Source organism: Stegodyphus dumicola, chromosome X2 (genome assembly GCF_044657685.1).
Source record: "Stegodyphus dumicola isolate Sdum_Otavi_A_Nest chromosome X2, ASM4465768v1".
Lineage (NCBI taxonomy): Eukaryota > Metazoa > Arthropoda > Arachnida > Araneae > Eresidae > Stegodyphus > Stegodyphus dumicola.
This window is the reverse complement of record NC_140781.1, coordinates 50,848,235-50,868,369: the sequence shown is the minus strand read 5'-3', so window position 1 is coordinate 50,868,369 and position 20,135 is coordinate 50,848,235. Positions and strand designations below refer to the sequence as shown.

Sequence of the window (20,135 nt, the reverse complement as noted above, 5' to 3'; positions counted from 1 at the left end):
GATTAAAAAGCACATACGAACAAATATACTAATATTAATGCATTCTGTGTTTTAGTTACAATGTTTACTTTTAATACTCTTCTTTTGATTTATGCAATGTATTTTGCTGTCTGTCTGTACTTAGCACATTGCTATCGTTGATTAAATTTTCTAAGCTATATTCTGAAAAATTAAACTGGGAATACTTCATAAGAAGAAATATGCGAGTAAGTAGGATAGCTAACAAGCCTCAGATATGTCTGGGCTAGTGACTACTTTTAACAGTTATCTTTAACTACAGACTCGAGTTAAATGAAAACTTGAACTTTAACTCAAAGCTTTTAACAACCACAAAAGTGCATTCAGTAACTAAAACTTACCAAGCCACAACTTGGCAGCAAACTGAAATGTTTCAAAATACAGTTTCTAATTTTAGACATTTGATAGAAACAACAATTCGAATTAAAAAAATATCAGTAAATATGTGGTAATATGAACTAATGCATTGATTGTGTACAATAAGTAACTAAATATACAATGAGCAATGAACTAAAAACCTAAAAGGAAAGCATCCTTCTTACTAAAACTTCCCTAACACAAGTAAAGCAAGCAATTAGTCACTTTCTATATTTATATATTATCACAATATAAATCAGTGCAAGTATGATAGCATCTGCAGACTCCAGTTAACCGAAGAAACAAATAAATCGAGCTGAAAAACAACACACGTACACTATCACCCCCCAAAACAAAATCTTATATCAAAGTAAAAATAGTATGCTTACTTGTGCTTCCCTGTTTCGTTTCTTCAAGAGTTTCAAGTGTAATGGGCTATCCGGAAAGTCTACTGTCTCTGCGAAGTAGACACCTCTGTCGTGGGAATCTTCTTCAGGCTCTGAATCCGAATCTTTACTACCGCTTTGCAAAGGATCTGAGAACTGGGCTTTCTCTAAGGTTTCTTCCTTTTCTGTGCCGCTATGAAAAGAATTATTTCATAGGTGACTCACGTAGCTTTCAAGCTGGTAACAAATTGGCTAATAATATCCATTTCACTTGGATCTCTATTCATAATAGATATAAACCATAAAAAAAGAACAAATTTGAGATTTAGAGACAATGCTTCTTCTAATCAACTATAAAGCAGAGATTTCCTTTTTACCGTAATTATAAAAATTATGAAGAAATGGAAGTAGGCAGAAAATAAATAGCCAAACCAGGCTAATAGAGGAGTTTATGCAGAAAAGTAAAACAAGTTTCATCCAGTACTGCTGAAGTCACATGTATGACGTACTCCATGTCCTGGATAAATTGATATAAAGATCACGACAGAGCTGCGGGATTAATAAATTGTCCATTTACTTTTATCCTTTCGTAGTGTATTTCACAGAAAATTTTGTATTTTAATTCTGTATGTAATCATAAAATTTGTTATTCCAGTTGGATTTTTCCTTATGTGGGGATATTCACTGGGTTTTTGTTGTGGCATTTGTGTTTAAGTTTTACTAAAGAAATGTTATTTAACTTAATTCTTTCTTTTCTCCCTCATTTCGCCACGAGATTCGCTCATTCGAAGATTTGTGCATATTTTGAGTGGCAAGAAGTTTTACTATAAAGTGTAGAATCTTAAGAATAAGAGTCTGAAGGTTAGGCCTGCTTACACTGTCCTGCCTGTCGAAGAAAAACCGTTGGTGACGCTAAAGCTTTCTTGCTGAGACTACTTTAGACTGAGGTTAGCTCCAGCTTTGTGTGCTCGAAATTCTTTCATGTCTAGGAATTCTTGCAGTGTCTGCCAAGGTTAGATTAAACTGTTGAATTTATTTTCTTTGTGAAAGGAAGCCTTGTAATGAAACCAGGTCCAGGATGACTGGTAATTTTATGTTCGTAAATTTTAATTTAAACACAAGTGGCGAGGTAGAATGAACTTGAAGCATTTTAATGCCGTGCATGTTTTTTGATGGTTGACTGTTGTGGTGGTGATAACTCACCGCCCAGAACAAACATAACATCGTAGGTTTATGGTAGTTGGCGCCGCTAAGTTAGTTGGAATCCACAGCACAGGTGTTGCAATGTTCCCGTCGTATGAGTCATTTGAAGCGCAAAGAAATTTCTACGCTCAGTCTTGCCTAAACTTTATGCATCAAAATATCAAGATGATTAATAAAGTATTTGTCGCATTCAGAATTTTGTGTAGAACTTGTGTATACATTTCCAAAGTGGTTATTACCAAATGAGTTCAAAGGGGACCAACTTGCAGGGATCGTTTTTTCTAGCTTTGGAAGGAGAAAATCGGCACAGTGATACTCTTGAACGGTTGCGACATGCAAATAAGGTGAATCTTCTGATAAACTCTATAATGATGTAACTTTCTACTAATGTGCTGCAGAATGATAAACGTTCTCCCTATGTCAGCTAAAGAATTTCTCTCTATCCAAGTCAGCGTGGAAATGTATGTCTGTTAAATGTATCCTTTTGAGCGGATGAAAATGAAAATATTTCTTTTATTATGCATTACAGTATTGGTAGCTTAATAGTTCAGAGAGAAACCTTTACGTCATTTTCTGGAAATTGTTAATTAAACACTTTACGTTTAACAACGAACGAATTTTAAAATGAAAATCTTTGGAACATTTTATACTCGAATATTTTGAAGATCCACAAATGTTTTAAACAGATATTTCTTATTTAATAAAATCTCATTTAACATCTTTTTTTTTTAATTTAACAATCAATCAGTTGCCAACATAATAATTTTAATTATTCTATTACTATTTAATAAAATATTTTATTAATATTCTATACATATTAATTAATATATAATAGAATATTAATATTATTTTAATTCTCTCTTCGTATCTTAATTCTTGTGTACCAAGTTTAAGGGCATGTGCATTTTTTAAAGTATCTCATTTAATAAGATGACATTTTGGTAAAAATATAAATACCATAAAGAGACATACAAATAAACATCTACCCAAGAATTATAATCGCAGAAAGGACAAAAGTAGATTAAGAGAAGGAACATACACACAAACCTATCAAGATTCCAAATTCATTACTTTTACAGCTTTTAAAACGCCTTTCTGTTACAATTATAGGAATGCTTTTTTAATATAAATTAATATTTTTCTGAGAGACATTTACAGATTAAAGCAATGGTTCTAAAATTATAATTGAATCTTCAAAAATAATTATTCTTATTATGTCGTACTACACTGGACGTGGGGGGGGAAGGAAAAATTTACATATATGAAAGCAAAATTGTATTTACAGTTCCCGATATTTATAAAAGTTGATGAAAATAAAAAAAATTAAAATTGATATTTAACTAAATTTAAAATTAAAGAAATTAAATAAGGTGAATCTCAATTTTAGCTTATTTATTATACGCCGTCTTACCTACTTCGATACGACGCGTCAATTAGCTAGATATGACGCGTAAATTAGTCTATCTAGTGTTCTAAACATTGCATTGCTTATTAGCTACACCCGTCCTCAAAGAATTAAATGTGTGAAGATACCGCAACACTATTGAATAAGCTCAGTATCATGCATTCATAATTTTTTTAATAAAAACTCACAAGAATGAAAGTAACCAAATGTTAGATAATATAGATTCAGATTCTCTAGTAAGAAAACATTGGAACAGATAAGGTAAAAATTGGGGAGATAGAGATTAGATAAACATTGGGGTAAAACGTTGGACGGGGGGGGGGAATAATTATTACGGAATTCCTGATGTTAGGTTAATATTGAATTCATGATACTAGGCTAATATTATATGATGTTTATTTATACTGAAACTGATTTATAGTGAAATAAATTCTAATTTAATGAAGAAGTTTTCGAAATTTCTTTCTTATCAAATACTTTCAATTTTTATTATATTTTTTAACAAATTAGCTTTGCAATTTAAATTTATAATGCTTAATTACTCACCAGTCCTTAGATGTTTCGCAGCTTTCCGGTGAAGCTTTTCCACTTGCAATATCTGCGTCATAATCTTTAGGTTTTGACAATCGGTTGTTTTTTAGCACAACACTTGGAGTCAAATCATCCGTCATTCTGCAACGAGTACAAAGGATTTTTGTTCTCAGTTGTCAAAACTATAATTACAAAGCATTGAATAACGAGGGTATAAAATTAGTTATATACAGTATTTTTTCAAAAAATAAGTTGGAGTTGGAAATTTGGGCAGTTTGTGTGTGGGGAAGATCTGACTGATATTTGATAATACAACTAACCCTTAAAAAACCCAGCGTTGAATCACGCAAGTCCAGAATTTGCAGATTTTTTTCTTAATAGATATTGGAAAAAATATATCGGAAATACACCAGACAAATTTTGTAACTTGCAAACATTAAAAAGAATTTTAAACTTAAATGTATCAGAAGTGCGTAGCATGTACAAGCATCAGTGTATTTCATCATTTACTCTTAAACATTAATTTGGTGCAATAATTTAAAATTTTCCCAGATGGTAGCAGTAGTAGAAGTAGTAGAAGGTTAGGTTAGGTTATCTCACTATGACAAAGCACAAGAGGATTATTTGCTTAAGGAATTGGATGCCTTTGAGAAGGACGTCCTAAGTGAAATTGGCTTGCATTCACGTTACATAGGTACAGGTTGAAGCTAGGCCGGCAGCAGTGCATTTCCTTAGGTTATATTAGGTATCGCCGGGCCTTTGTCACTGTTAAGTTCCCGCCTGAGTTTTGAGGGAAAAAAAACCGGGGTGCGCTACAAGGGTCTCCCGCTCTCTTCCAATACCATCAACTTTTCTCGTGAGGATGCTCAGCTCGCCGTGTATTTTGAATGCTTCCTTTGCCGCATAGACACTATATTCTTACAAACACCCATGCATTCTTCGGGATTCGTACCTGGGCCCATAAGTATCAGCGTCAAAAATCACTATACCAGTTGGACGCCATTCACAGGGGGGGGGGAGACTAACGTGCAGCCAGCCGTTCTTCTGAGCTCAAACCAGGTCGACATATCAGTATTACATGGTTTTAATCCTTCGGTCACTCGCAGTGAGAAAGAGTAAACTGGCGTTAAGATAAATGATATTTGCATATTATTAACTGTTACATATATTGTGCTATTGCAATATTATCACAGCCACCTCTTGTTTCGAGTATTGTGGTGAACTTAAATGTTATAGTATCTACTTAATAAAAGGCCGTTGGGAAATTCATCAATCCAGTAAACTGAGCTTTGCAGTGAAATGTAATCTTCCGTAGTACTTATTTCTTATCGCATTTCGAACAATCCTATAAAACTTATGCTGTACAAGAAGTCCCGTTCGTAGTTCCACCCAAGAAGTAGAAAAGGGTCATGACATTTAAAAAGGGGGAGGACTGAACTGTTTGACATGTTCTGCAGTCTTTTTTTAAATGCAAAAATATTTTTAGTATTCTATTACGAAAAGGCGTGTAATCTATATGTTGTAAACATTTTTACTATTCATGATTATGGTTTTTGGTTTCCTATGATTACGGCAAAACCTCGAGGGCCATCTGCCTAAGGGGAGGGATGCCTTCGTGGAGGATTTTCTAAGGAAAACTGGATCGTATGCACATTAAATACGCAGAAAACCACGAAAGTATCCCTGTAGCCATTCCGTTCGCAGGATTCGAGCCTCAGACCGAACTGCCAGTGTTCAGCGACTTACCGCTCGGCCGCTGGCGGGTCCATTCACTATTATGAAGTAATAGTATCAATTATAGTATTTTCATCACTCTTATAAAGCATTCATATTGTCATTACGTTTTTATGAATGCATGAGCCTTGTGAACGTGTAAGTAAAGTTTCATGTTTTTCTTTTTTCAAGGTATCTTTCCAAATTTTACTTTCTAGAGGCAATCATACGCAAAATCTATACAATATTTTGCATCTCAAAAGAGAATAGTTATGTCGATACTGACAGGTAAACGCTTCCCCTCGTAAACGACACGAATTTAAACTATACTGAAGAAAATAAAGCACTGTTCTACAAATGCATTTTCTCTTCCTCATGATCCACTGTCTTAAGGAATTTTACTTTTTTCTAGTTTACTTTAGTAAAAATACAGCATATAACATCTGAAATATGAATTCAGTTCCCGAGTTCATATTATCAATAAGTGGATTTTTAGGTGTCAAAATCAACTGTTATTCACGTGTTAGTTATAACTTCAGCTTGATGAGCTAGGCTAATATCATATATTTTCTCGAAATTTTGGGGGTAAAATTTAACCAAGTCATCTCAAGCTGTATATAACAAGGAACATGAGAGGGAATCGATAAAACACGAGAAGAAATATGTACATGAGAGGAAATAAATAAAACATAGTCTTATGAATCATAAGATTCTAAACTTTCCATATGGTAATTATGGAGTTTGGCGCTTTAACATCCATTTGGCACTTTAACATTCATTTGGCGACTAACATTCATTTGGCACTTTAGTATTCATTTGGCGACTGGCGTCCCGTTACCAAAAATATATCTAAAAGTGGGAATGAATCTCTATGAAAGGAGTTTACTTTTAATCAAATTAAAATTCGCTTTATGAAGAAACGTCATTTAAATAAATTTCACTAGACGATTATTGTTTCAAATCTTTAAGCCTCCAAACCTTCAGTGGCGATATTTTCTATAAGATCTATAGAATATGTGAGTATTTAAAATGAGTATTAGCGTTTTATTCTTGGACTTATATTTCAAACAGAAATGTCTATCCGCATGAGTGTTTGGAGGTTTTTCTCCTGTTTAATGCACGTATGGCATAATTTCTTTTACCCCTTTAGAAAAACGTGTAATCTGAGAGATACAGCTCTGATGTATTTTACCACAGTTGAACACTGAATCTGATGCTAATGACAAAGAATGCGTGTACTTAGGAGCGCAGTGATGCAAAATTTTGTAACAATATAAGAAATTTTTCATTACTTTTGCATGCGTAATTGTTATATATCAAAAGTATATAATTTCACTAGAATAAAATAAAACTTCAAAAATAATTGAAAGCATTTAAAATATTTGTAAACCAAAATTAAAGAATCCGGAGAAAGAGTAAGTGAAGATATCAAATTCTTTCGCAATACCAAGATATCAGAAAGCTTCTAAGGATAACACCAATTTTTTTTATTTATTTCAGAGATAAACGAGACTTGTGCACGCAGAAAACTCATTACTGTACGTTTAAAATAAGAAAAGCTGAATTCAAAGCTTTTTTTTTTTAATAAACAAAACCTCTCTAAGCAAAACTTTAGCCAACAATGCTTTGTGGGGATTTGTTTTTATTATATTAGTTAAGGAATTTATCAGATGAAATAGCCATCTAATAAAACTGTGATGGATGAAATGTTAGCAAACTTTAAAATTAAAGAACATTTAATCCTAATCTATAATTAGTTTTATAGTAAATCTGTATTCGGTTTTTGGTGTTCTGACACAAGTCATCTTCTTTATGTGCAAAAATGTTCTGCCTAACTTCCTAAGCAAAGTTTCCACCATTTTATTCCATTTTTTGCTTCCTTGAATAAAAAGGACCTGAGGCATATTCTCTTGAAACGCATTGAACTTTTCTATAAAATTAACACCAATAAAAATTAAATTTTGCCTAATTTTGAAATACACCTAGTCATCGCAATCAGTCGCAAATAAAAGTTCAGTGACTGGAATTTAGAATTTGCGACTTTTTCTGAGTCATTCGCTTGCGATATCTCAAGACGTTCCCATTTTTGTGAAGAATATCTAAATGATTTAACTACCTAGGTTTCATCCAGTAATAAGAGTAACATTACAAGTATTAAAACTCAGATCCCACTAGGAAAATAACATTAGAAATGTTTAGCCACAAGAAGGACTTAAGAGGCAAAGAACGAATATAAGCAGAAAATGAATATATATATATATATATATATATATATATGTGTGTGTGTGTGTGTGTGTGTGTTATATATATAACACACACACACATATGTATTGTATTTCAAAACACAGTTTCTCAAATCTTTTGAAAGTGTATAAGGCAGTATAATTCTTCATTAGGGAATTAAATTTGAGGAGGGAAAATGATTAAGCCGTCATCAATCAAATGCAAATTTCAGTGACACACCTTTGTGGAATAACTTTTGATACGCAAAATATACACTGTTTAAGACAATTAAGGAGTGTAATGATTCTGCGTGTAAACTGCGGATAAGGAAATGTTTTGCTGACTTATATGTGATGTACAGGTGTTGTAGGATATGAAAAAAGAAGAAAAAGCAAGGAACAAGGAATAAATAAATTTTATTGACGAGATTTGTCGGTAAACAAAAAGGCACAATTTGTGCAAATTATACGAACAAACAAAAAATTTTATTTCTCAGGTACAAATGAGTTTAAATAAGGAGTAGGGTTTACCCTGACCGAAACCAATGTCTCACACCTAGAAGGCATGGAATCAATGAGTTAGGTTATCAATGAGTGACAGGCGTTTTCTTACCTACTCCTGTTAGAAGAGAGTTTTTCAGCTGTTGAATTGTTTCTGGAAATGATAAGCGACTAGCAACCATTTTCCGTAGAATGTCCTAAACATGTTTTATCGGGTTCAAATCTGGAACATTATAATTTTCTTTTTTAACATCTTCTATTTAATTCTGGTTAAAAGAGTCGTCGATTATATGGTTATTTCATACCAAAATCACAATAGTCTTTAATTGTTTTGAGTAGTGTATCTTACGTTTGCTTTACAGCGCCGCAGCGTTTGGTATATATTGGTTTATTTCTTAAACAACAGCCCTTTAAATATCCTCGAAGCTGCGAAAAAGATGTCTGAAAGCAACAGTACATTAACTGATGAATTGTCCTAAAAATCTGTCCATCTGAGTTCATGGAGATGACACAACGTGTTGGATTTCATGGCATATAAGATCTACGTGTGAACGCAGCCCAATATTATCCTCGTCTGTGCACTTTACAATCTGCTTGCCATTGTTGTCCCTGTCCGTGATCTTTACTGTATCATAACAAATTTTCATCAAATGTTTCGTATAACTGGCAGACATGGAAATCGAGAAATTCATTCCGATAGCACAGAGCAATCAAATTTGGTGAAAATGTGTAGAAGCTTATGAGCCATCTAGTTAAACCTGCCTAAGCAAGAACTCAACCACTATTAAGTTTTCCTGTTGCAATGTTTTTGGGCTTGCATTAAATACTAGATGTTATTCTACCTAGTAACCATTATTCTTAGATTTCTGAGAAAATATCGATTCATTCGAAAGTAAGATTCTGTTTACATGGTCAGGACATCACTTTAAGCGATTGTAAACAGCGCGGAATGACTAATCTAGGTTACATCCTCCAACGTTATGCATGCTTAAACTAATATGTAGGTACCCCCCTTTGGTGAGCTGTACTCCAGTGAATCGCGAATCGTTGTGTGGAGAGTCTCGAGAGCACGTAGAGTTCCAAGAACGACCGAGCAGAGTCGGGAGCTGTACTCTGGCGCTTTGCCGTGAAGCTATCTTCACCGTTATAACCTGACAGCCTGAAGGCTGTGTCGCTGTTTATTTCAGCGTGTTTACAGTAGATCTTCGACGACTGTAAAACGTGATTTTAGAGCTGTCTCTAATAATACTGGTTAATAAAGTGTGTTTTCGAAACTTCATCAAGTGTCGTCGTTATTCACTCCAAATCCACGAACCCTTAACGCTACGTGAAGAAATACGTAACAATATGCTTTCTTTGAAAGCACTACATAGCACTTAAGTACTAAAACATAGTTGGGTGCCGTCATTTGGCATTCCCAAGAGAAAACCACCTAGTAAAGAAGCAGATGAAGTGGACGTCGTGCCCATGTCCCGGAGGCCAGAAATGAGTCAGTTTTCACCATTCACCTCACACTCCTTTTCTTCTATTGACCCTTGTCCACTCCCTTATTAAAATGGGATGCCATGGGCGTTATCGAAATATTTTCGGTGTTTTTAAAATTTAAAGTGATACAATAGGTTTTCATTCTCCTGTTGGATATTTAAAAAAAAAAAAAAAAAAAAAAAAAAAAAGAAGAAGAAGAAGAAATTTAAAAAAAAAATAAAAAACCTGAAAGGTTTCAGATTTTAAATTGCGTCCAAAGGGGCTTTTTTTAATATTTTGTGTGCTACCTTTATTTATTAAATATCATGTTCTTCGCACTTAAACCATAAAATTCAGTTCAACAGCAATATCTCAAAATAATTTCAAAATGAGCATTTCTTTAGAATTTCCGATACAGTCTCGCGCGCTGGAGATAATTTTTTTTTATTTTTTTTTTATTTTTCTTTTTTCGCGAGGGTTGCCATTGCTCGCTTTGAAATCGTTTAGTTTTTTTAATCAAAAAATTCGTTGAAGTGCTACAAAATGTGAAATCGATAATAAAACAAATTTTAAATTCAAATTAGGGCTTTCACATGCCCATATTCTATGGAAGATTACGTTATTCAAATTTTGATGGATTTAGGTACCGTTGTTTTATCACAGTGCAAGAAACATATATAGTACATTCATACAGATTCTTCATTAATTAATTTCTTTAAATAAAATACAGGGCGATAATATTTGGCCGCAACAATTAGAAAAGTGAAATAACGCTTATCGTGAATCAACGCAAAATGCCAAAACGAAATTAATAGCCCTTCTGGGTAAATTGCCCCTTTGGACTAAAAATCATGATGCATTAAAAAATAAAAACTTATTTTTCCAGAGGCCGAATTTATATTTTCCTTTCCATTCGCATTGCTTCTGCTTTTCCTAGGCCTGATCTTTTCTGTATTGAAAGTGTTTGTTTATAATTTACCCTGGAGATAAGATAATACTAAGTTAAACGAATCTGATGCTATTTATCTTTTTAATGCAAAATAATTTCTTAACCTTTTTAACGTAAAATAACATCATATAACGATTGGGTCCTCTAATATCCCAGTCCCCATTTAAAAGGGGAGTATATAAGGTATTTTCTACCTCCTTCCAGCATGCCTTCGTGATGCAACGGTAGTACATTCGGCGTATATTCGAAAGGTCCAGGTTCGAGTTCCAGCAAGGTCATAGCTCATTTTTCATGTATTCCTGCTTCAAAATAAATTTTATTTTTGTTTCCGTTTAATTTAGCAGCTGCAGGACCCCGAAAATCCATATTATATTTATCGTAATTTTTAATTAATAAAATATTAATTGTTAATATTATATTTTCATACAGTTCCTATTTTACTTCTGCTACTCAAATTATCCATTGTTATTTAAAACAGTACAGGAGATCTAATTGCTTTGAAATTACATCTCCGTACCTATCTTTATGCTATTTCAAGGCATTTATTAATAGCGTATTTTATGCTTATTGCAAACTGTTAATGTTTTTAAAATTTAAGTGTGATAAGTTAAAAAAAGTATTTTAATAGTACGACAAAAAAAATTATTTTGCCTGCGAGAGATGCTTTTATTACCATGTTTAAAACAGTGAAAAACGCATAGAACTACTGTAAACAGCAATCTAACTAGCAGATAAAAACGAACAAGGCAGGTAAGCTTATCAGAGAAGGGGCTATTTACTTCGTACTTCCACGGGAAAATACCCTGGGCTTTAGAAAGGGTATTAAATAACGATAATCTTCTTTTGTCTGAAAGAATGCTGAACTTTTACCTTTCATTAGTTGCTTGCAAAATGTTTTTGGATTGTAAATGACTGGAAGCTACTGTGAGTTGATAATTTTGCTTTGACATTAAAATCATATGCAGTTTAATCTTTCCATTCTTCACCATCACATTAAGATACACTATCAGAGTATTCTTCATCTATGCAGTTACCATTCTATGCCATTAAAGACCAAAGCAACTTGGCAAATTGCTGTTGCAATTCGATATGCATAAAATATTTTATTTATCTTTTTCATTAAAATGATTTTTGTTTACAAAACTGAGTTAATTAAACGAAATGCACATTCTTCTCATTACATTTTATTGCGTTTTTAACATCTTTAATACAAGCAATTCATAAAGCATCAGATTTCATAAAATTTAGAGTACATCTAATTGATGATTTTTATAAACGTCTGTACCATTATTTCCTTTTTTTTAATAATTAAAGGTGCACCGGTGTGAACTAGTCGTTTGAGTGCCACCTAATAAACAGGTCTTTTGTTGCAGTTTTTAAGAAATTTAAGGAGGTATTTGTTCACGACTTTAATAATTAGCTACGCCTCTTAACTATTAATGTAACACCTTTTTTATGATAAATGAAAATGATATTTGATAAAATGAATTGTTTCCACTGTAAGTTTTCTTTCCTTGTAATAACCAATAATAAAAATATGAATGATGATGATAATGACGATGCCAGCAGTGATGATGATGAAGATAATCAGGAAAATCTGAACAATTTTTTTAGATTGATTTAATGCTGGTATTTTTTTATTACTATTGTTAAAGACCATTCTCTAACACAAGGGGTCTTAGATCAAAAATCAGATAAAAATTTTCAAGTGAACAATATTAATTTATTTTTGAAAAGAATGAGAATTTCTCAAAATACCGAAATACCCGTTGCTTACAATCGCCCATTGTTTACAACGCATTGCTGAGAAACACCCGTTGCTTACAGAATTTTACTATAAATGCTATTTTTTCTCTAATACTCTATAAACTAATTCCTTTTTCTCCATATTTTTTCACTACTGTCACATCTTTTACTTTCGTTGCAGAAAACAGTGGATGCTTTCAATAGATTCTGCACTCTCTTTGTCTTAACTCATTTCTCATACGTCAATCCATTCAAACCATTAATACACATATACATATACTCATTCTAAAGAAAAGCGACGAATACTTATCAATCTACATTACAATGAAAGGATCTCGCTTGTCCTACTTTATTTTCATTCACAAATAAATTGAGGAAGCTACTTTCACTTCGATGTACTTTTATTGATATTTTTCTTTCCATTAAAAGACAGGACAGAGAGCCATGAAGCCAGGCATTTACAAAAGATCCTGTAATTAACTGATTGTGCGGAGGGTATGAATTTACGCACTGCTCCTAAATCAATGCTTATTCATTCTTACAAACAAATTCAATTTCTCTTTATTTTTTCAAATAATAGAAAAATATAGAATTATGAAATTTTCCCTGAAATATTTTAACTTTACTTTTTACTTTTACACATATATGTATATATATATTCTCTGTATTTTGACAACAAAAGATATTTTTATTCCTGTCCTATCAGAATTTTGGGGTTATTGTCTTAAATTAAGCTGTCAGTAGAGCAAGACACTATCATTGTTGTCCTCCTTCGATGTCATTTCTTGTACTTGTTAAGATCTGCACTTAAAGATCTCCGCTTTGGGTGGGGTATCATGCCGAGTTCCTAATTAAGATTCCTCCTGGCGGGTGCAGTGAATCGGATGGCCAGAGTTTGAATAGTTCTTCCAATTATGTGTAGGGCAGATGAGAAGGTCTGTTCCCTGTGACTGGTTGGAAATTGGCAAGGATTTGGGGATAAGTGTTTCCCTCCTATCCCCTATCCTAAGATATAATATGTTCTCTAACTCATTCGCAGTTTTATCAAGGAATGAAACTGAAATGTTGGCTTAAAGATGTTTCTGGAAAGTGATGTCATTTTCAAATAAGAAACAAAACATGGGCACTATAAAAGCATTTTTTTTCGAGCGGCAAAGTCGCTGAACGCTGGTAGTTCGGTCCGAGGTTCGAATCCCGCGAACGGGCTAGCTGCATGGGCGTTTTGTGATTTTTCCCACGTGTAATGTGTATACGAGCCAGTTTTCCTTAGAAAATCTTCCGCGAAAACATCCCTTCCCTTAGGCAGATAGCCCTAGAGTGCTTTGCCTGTAATCAAATAAATCAAACCTTTAATTGCAACTCTTAATAAATAACACTGATAGAGCTAAAATTTGCAAAACATGTAGAAGTAAATTAATGCACGTATTTGAACTATTGAGCAAAACAAATTTATAAACTAGAGTATACTGAAATTGTCCTTTCTTGAAATTAATAGTAATGCAAGAATGAAACGAAAAAATCTCAGAAAGTTTAAGTGAAACAAATTTACAGATGTAATGATCTTTCGGTAATTTTACGTTTGATTGACGCGCATTAAAACTATATTGTAAAGCCCTATCAAAGCATGTGTTTCTTTTACTTTGTACATCATACAGTTATTTCAGTTTGCTTCTTCAAAGACTAGGGATCATATTTGAAAATTTACACAATTTTCCTTTTTCACTCTCCGTTTTTTAACAGTTATCGTTTTAGGAAGGGGATATAATAGAACACTGAATAATAATCTTTTCGTTTTTTATTTCAGGGCCATGGTTGCAATTTCAAAGAAAGATAGGTAGCTTTGCGATTATAGCTAATTAATAATTATGCTTGTTTTACAAGGTTCATTCAAGGGGAATTAGATAATTTACTTCGCATCAACATATGCGTATATGAAAACTCCGAAACTTCCTCTAGACACAGTTTATTATGGCAATAATTGAATACGTGATGAAATTGGCATTCACTTAAAAGATAAAATCATTCAACCACGGTTGTTTCCGGCCTACATTTTAGAGAAAAGTTTAACTAACCAAAAGGAAAATTATGAAATCATGGTGAGGCATAAAAATTGTTTTAACATCTTATACACTGACTACCAATAAGTATGTGGACACCTGTGATAGAAAAGAAAAACTAACTTTATTCAAAATCAATAGCTGGTAGAGCCTCCAAGAGAGGTAATTACAGCGTGGACCCTCCGGGGCATACTTTCCACAAGTTTTTGTGTGACAGTTAGTGGTATTTTCTTCCACTCGGCTTGAAGAAGATATAGAAGTTCCTTCACCGATTTTGCAAGGGTAGTGCACCCCTGAATTCGACGATGAAACTCGTCCCAGAGGTTCTCGATAGGATTCAGGTCTGGGCTCTCGGCAGGCCAGTCCATTCGATGAACTCCATTGGCACCATACCCAGCCTTGGTTAACGTCGAAACATGACAACTGGCATTGTCGTCTGAAAGTAACAGGGGTCCAACCCGTTAAACTGCCACAACGTAGGAAGCACATTGTCATCCAAAATAGTGCAGTAGGCATTGGAGTTGAGCTTACCATGAATGGGGACCAAGGGTCCCAGCCCATACCAGGAGAAACACCCCCAGACCATAATTCCACCACCGCCGAAGTTGACTCTTGGCACAATGCATTCTGGCAGGAGACGTTCTCCAGGTAAACGCCAGACCCAGACCCTGCCATCCGAACGGTAAAGGGTGAACCTTGATTAGTCACTCCAAAGAACCCGTTTCCATTGATCTACGGTCAAATTTCGATGTGCTTTGCACCCCATTAACCGAGCAGCGCGGTTAGACTTTGTGTTCAAAGGCTTATAGGCAGCAGCACGACCATGAAAACCAAGCAGATGTGCTTCCTTACGAATGGTATTCATTGAAACAATACTCCTGGATGCCTGTTAAAACTCCTCGCGGATGAGGGCCATCGGTTGGGTGCCGTTCTTCCGAATTTCTTTGGACAGCACTCGTCGGTCTCTGTCTCCCAGTTTCGTTGGTCTGCCGACTCGGGGCACATTCCGACAATCACCGCTCACCTTCCACTTCTTAATCACATAGGCCACTGTCGATTTTGGGTACTTCAGATCGCTAGATATGTCCCTTAAGGATCGGCCACATTTGTGATACCCGATAATTATACCTTTCTCGAAATCAGAGAGCTCCGAACTGCGAGGCATCTTGCATACGACTAAAGCCGATGCTGTTTCCTACACGATATATACCGGCGGAGTCCTTGACGTACTTAGGACCGCAGATATCGTCATTTTCATAGGTGTCCAAATACTTATTGGTAGTCAGTGTGTGGTGTTGCGTGGCCCCAACTTGCCCGCAACAATAGTAGTGACTGCTATGAACTGGAAAGTACACAAACTCTTAAGAAGGGTTTAACTCCCTTTCTATTCCACTTTAGAAGTTACAGATGCGTTCACTTGACGCTCACAAACTACGCCGACCCGGCGGTTAAATAAAAATAAGAAAGTACAACTAAAAATGAATAATAACAAGTCACTACCTACGAGGCTCTCTAAACGTGACTAACTTAACCGCGTTCTAAGATACAGCTGAGATTTCAGCAAACTTTCTGAATAAAACGTTGAAAGATTCAACTAACTGCCGAAGCAAGCACACATGCCGAAACGCGCGGTTCTTAAATTTCTACCTAGCAACCTTCACGCTCGTGAATCAAGAAAGCACACCTACAAACTCGTTTCCCTTCTATTTAACTTAAATTACTTCCGCTGAAAATTTGAATACTTTGCGCGTTCTACTAAAATTTATATACTCTGGCATTGGTAATTCCAGAGGAAAGTAAGGCTTGACAGGAAAGATAGCTTAAAATAAATGTTAGTTAAAATAAATATAAACCCTACAAGTGTATAAACGCATGTAAGAATTTCTTCAAAAAACAGTTGTTCCAATTGTCACTAAATTCAGCACTTTAGCATAGATCTAGAAAGAGAACAATATCGAATCGGTCTCTTTCTTAGTAGCGAACAAAATAGGTGAAAAATTTAGCTGTGTCAAATACAGATTTTATGTAAATTTATACTGAAACGACTGCTTTATAAATTTTATAACTGACGATTTTATAAGTAGGTATGAATTTTTTCACTTTTTATTTATTTATATTTAACTATAACTAAAAACGAAGAAACTGAAAAACAGAATTTGTTTAAATGCATATTGAATGAAGAAAAGCAAATTTATACCAGTAAAAAAAGGATAAACTATAAACAGAACTCCGTATACCAAATATGGATAATGTATTCACAGTTCGTATTTACCTAATATCACAGTTCGCATTTTCCTGCGTAATATTAAAGTAATAGTTCCCTTGTTCAATTGCTTGAAAAATGTGAAATATTGTAAGGTATTTTATGTTAATTAACAAATTATTACGATTTAAACCTTTAGTATAAACTTTCCTTTTCCATAGTCCTCACCAGAATGCAAATTAGTTGTTTGAGTATTTAAGTCGAGAGTTTTGAATGTTTTAACGTTAGAACATTTGGAAGCCTTACCTATCGCCAGCTCTGCCAGAGATTATTCCGGCCTTAGCGATTTTGCTAGCCGACGTTAAAAACTAGCTGTTAAAATATTTGAGGCAGCGTAAGTCGACCATTCTGTATAGTCACCCGACTACGTTACCAAGAATTTCAGTTTCAACTTGAGTTATTTTAAATACCCGCAAGTGGCTAACTTTTGTTTGTAAGCCAAAATGGCGCTTTTATGTTAAATTTAAAAATTTAATAAAAAGGTTATTTTAATCTTCTCAGGACTTAGTCATCTTAATTGAAACTGGATCGATAACACTCTTGTCAGTCTAGTAGGATCTGAAGGGCACTAATTTAAACTTCTATGCAATTGGAAAAACCTGTTTCCATTGTAAAGCATCTTTGACACAAATAGTTTTCTTTGATAATTAATAAATTAAACACGAGCTTCATTTATTTATTCATCTACTTGTTTTTATGGCTGAATACTACTACTGGATATCTACTTGTTTTTATGGTGCTTCTAAAGCATTACGTCGAAGCGGCCGAAACCTTTGGTTATTTTATCGTCTCATATCATAGAACTTTTGCCAAGGGTGCACCGATTTTGCATTCCGAGAAGGGAGGCCAGATAGCAACAAGTATCAATGTCTTCTCGAGGATATGAAACCGCTAAACGCCATACAGAATAGGGTGGCATTAAAAAAAAAGGTTGGAAATGTTATCCTTGAGACTTATCTGAATTTGATTCAGCCCCCAAATTCCTCATGGCTAGGAAAGAAAAAGCTGCGCTTATCGTTGGCGAAAGCCTAGACGTCTTATAAGCGCAAGAAGAAATTTACTCTGTTCTATCCCACTTTTGACTTTTGATAAATAACACGCTGGGGAACAGTTTCAAGGGTGCCCTTTTCCCCTACCATCAGCCTCTGGAGGGAACTTCCATGCCGCAAAGACATTATACATTTACAAACATCCATGCCTCTTCGGGATTCGAACCCAAGTCGAACGTTACGGCAACCAGCTTCCTTACCACCATATTTAATAGGGCGTGTATAAAAATATAAAATCGAATAAATTGGTTAATGATTCTAACTAAAGAAATTTAATACTGTTATAATTTGAGTTTGAATAAAATGTAAGGTGCTTACATATAATCCAGTCGACCGTGAAAGTTGGCTATCATCGAACCAGAATAAGTGGTGGTGATCCTGCCAAAATTGCGCCAATAGTTGCTGTGAAATTCTGAAGGAATTTATGCCTCTTTATTTAATCAACAATCGATATTCTAACCGCTTCTTTTTGCACTTTTTAAAAAGGCTTCCCTCGATATCTACTATTTTGTTAGTTTCTCAGATTTTACCGCAAGCTCTGTTTAGAACCTTATGATCACAAGCTTCTAGCAAGTAATTGTTCTAATTTATGACTGTTTTGTCAGCCATATTCAGCAAACATATCGTATCCATTAATACGCACTTGTTTGATCGTAGGATCCCAGAACTTTGAAAATAATCCACTGCTTTGTAGAAAGTAGATCTCAAATTTTAATCCTTTTTTTTTTTTTTTTTTTCAAAATTCAGAAAATGAGTACAGCAATAACAGTTAAATTATATCCTTATTCATTAAAAAAAAGTAGTTTATCGGGAATCAATCGAAGTTACATCAAACGATAGAGCAAATATTATGGGTGTATTGTATATGACGCTTATCCTTAATTGTCGCTAAATCATGCTGCTTGGCGACAGCTTCATGGTCGATGGGATAATACACAAGTACCAAATGCCAAATGTAGTACCAAAAGTACCAAAGTATGAGTGACATGAAATTACTCAGAGAGCAAGGAATTTATCTATAAAATAGAGGAATTTTATAGTAGCTGTTTCAAAAATAAATGCTCTTCCTCAAATGGCCAATGCAGTTATTTGCTCAAATTAGGAACTGTATTATAATTTTTCAGCAGCAGCAACATTTAACTTGTGTTAAGATACGAAATTCAGGAGCGTTAGTTAAAGGAACCTATCACAATTTATTGAGTAATAAATGTTATTTATGTCTTTATTAACGTAACTCAAGCTTTCTAAAAAGTTCGAGACTGAAAAAACTGACTGATGGTAGTATACACATTAGTCCTAATAATCAGATTAGAGAATGACATACATACTCATTGAAACACAGCTTGCTGTTCTTTCGCCTTCCCACACACAACTGGTATTCCGCAACAGAATCCAAAAGTTATTCTCATTGGAGTATGTGTATAGCTGAATTAATTTAATTTTATGCAAATGCATGGCTGTAAATTTAGAAACAATTTGATTCATCATAAACACCTTGCAGACCGTAAAACGTGTCATGTAAAATAACATGTCGATATTCAAGTCTGAACAAAACCTGCAAAAATTCACATGAATCTTGGAGAAGTACCATTGAAAAATTTCCAAAAAATACTGAATAGCTAAACAATAACAAATAAAGAATGAAAAGCAATTGTCAGACAGCTGTACAGACTTATAAGCCGAAGTTATTTGCCCAACTAATATTTCATGAGGCAATTTGATAATACTAGTGAAAGTGGAGCTAGGTTAAAAAGACAAATACCAAATTAATTGCTTGTTGACAAAGATGAGGAAATTATCACGAACTTTCTTCCGTTCTTTTTCTTATCTCCCATATTTTTTTCTTCCAATGTCTCGCCTATCTAGCGATAATTAATCATGCGAACAGTAAATTTTTCGTAACTTTTCTAATTGCAGTATAGTGTGTTTTAGTTTTGATCAGCACAGGAAATTATGATGAATCAGTACATCGGTGCCATTGAGTGCTATTCCAGGCGAGTTGTGTATTATTAATCCCTTTGTTCTTCGTATTCGTAAATGCTCAGGGCCCTTAATCCCGTTTAATTCATATAGTCGATTGTTTGAAAGTGCATCCTAATTTTAGTAGCACATAAAAAAATGACACTTTACTTGGATCTTTGTTATCCAAACAGCCAAACACCACATGATGGATGAACTCCAAATTTTGCATTTAGGTCGGCAATGATTTGGATTAACATACAGGCCATCAAACATCCTAAATGTCAGCATTATTTCCAAAGAATGGCTGAA

At 34.2% G+C, this 20,135-nt stretch overlaps 1 protein-coding gene across 2 annotated transcripts in view; it reads right to left on the bottom strand.

Moving 5' to 3' along the window:
* Positions 1 to 20,135, bottom strand: part of LOC118186581 (BCL2/adenovirus E1B 19 kDa protein-interacting protein 2-like) — a 107,475-nt gene that overhangs the window by 41,317 nt on the left and 46,023 nt on the right. For both annotated transcript variants that reach the window (XM_085809035.1, XM_035356690.2), the window contains exons 2-3: positions 3,916 to 4,041; positions 765 to 954 (exon numbers count right to left, since the gene is read on the bottom strand). In XM_085809035.1, coding sequence (XP_085665161.1) covers positions 765 to 954; positions 3,916 to 4,041 — 316 coding nt within the window. The remainder of the gene's footprint in view (positions 1 to 764; positions 955 to 3,915; positions 4,042 to 20,135) is intronic.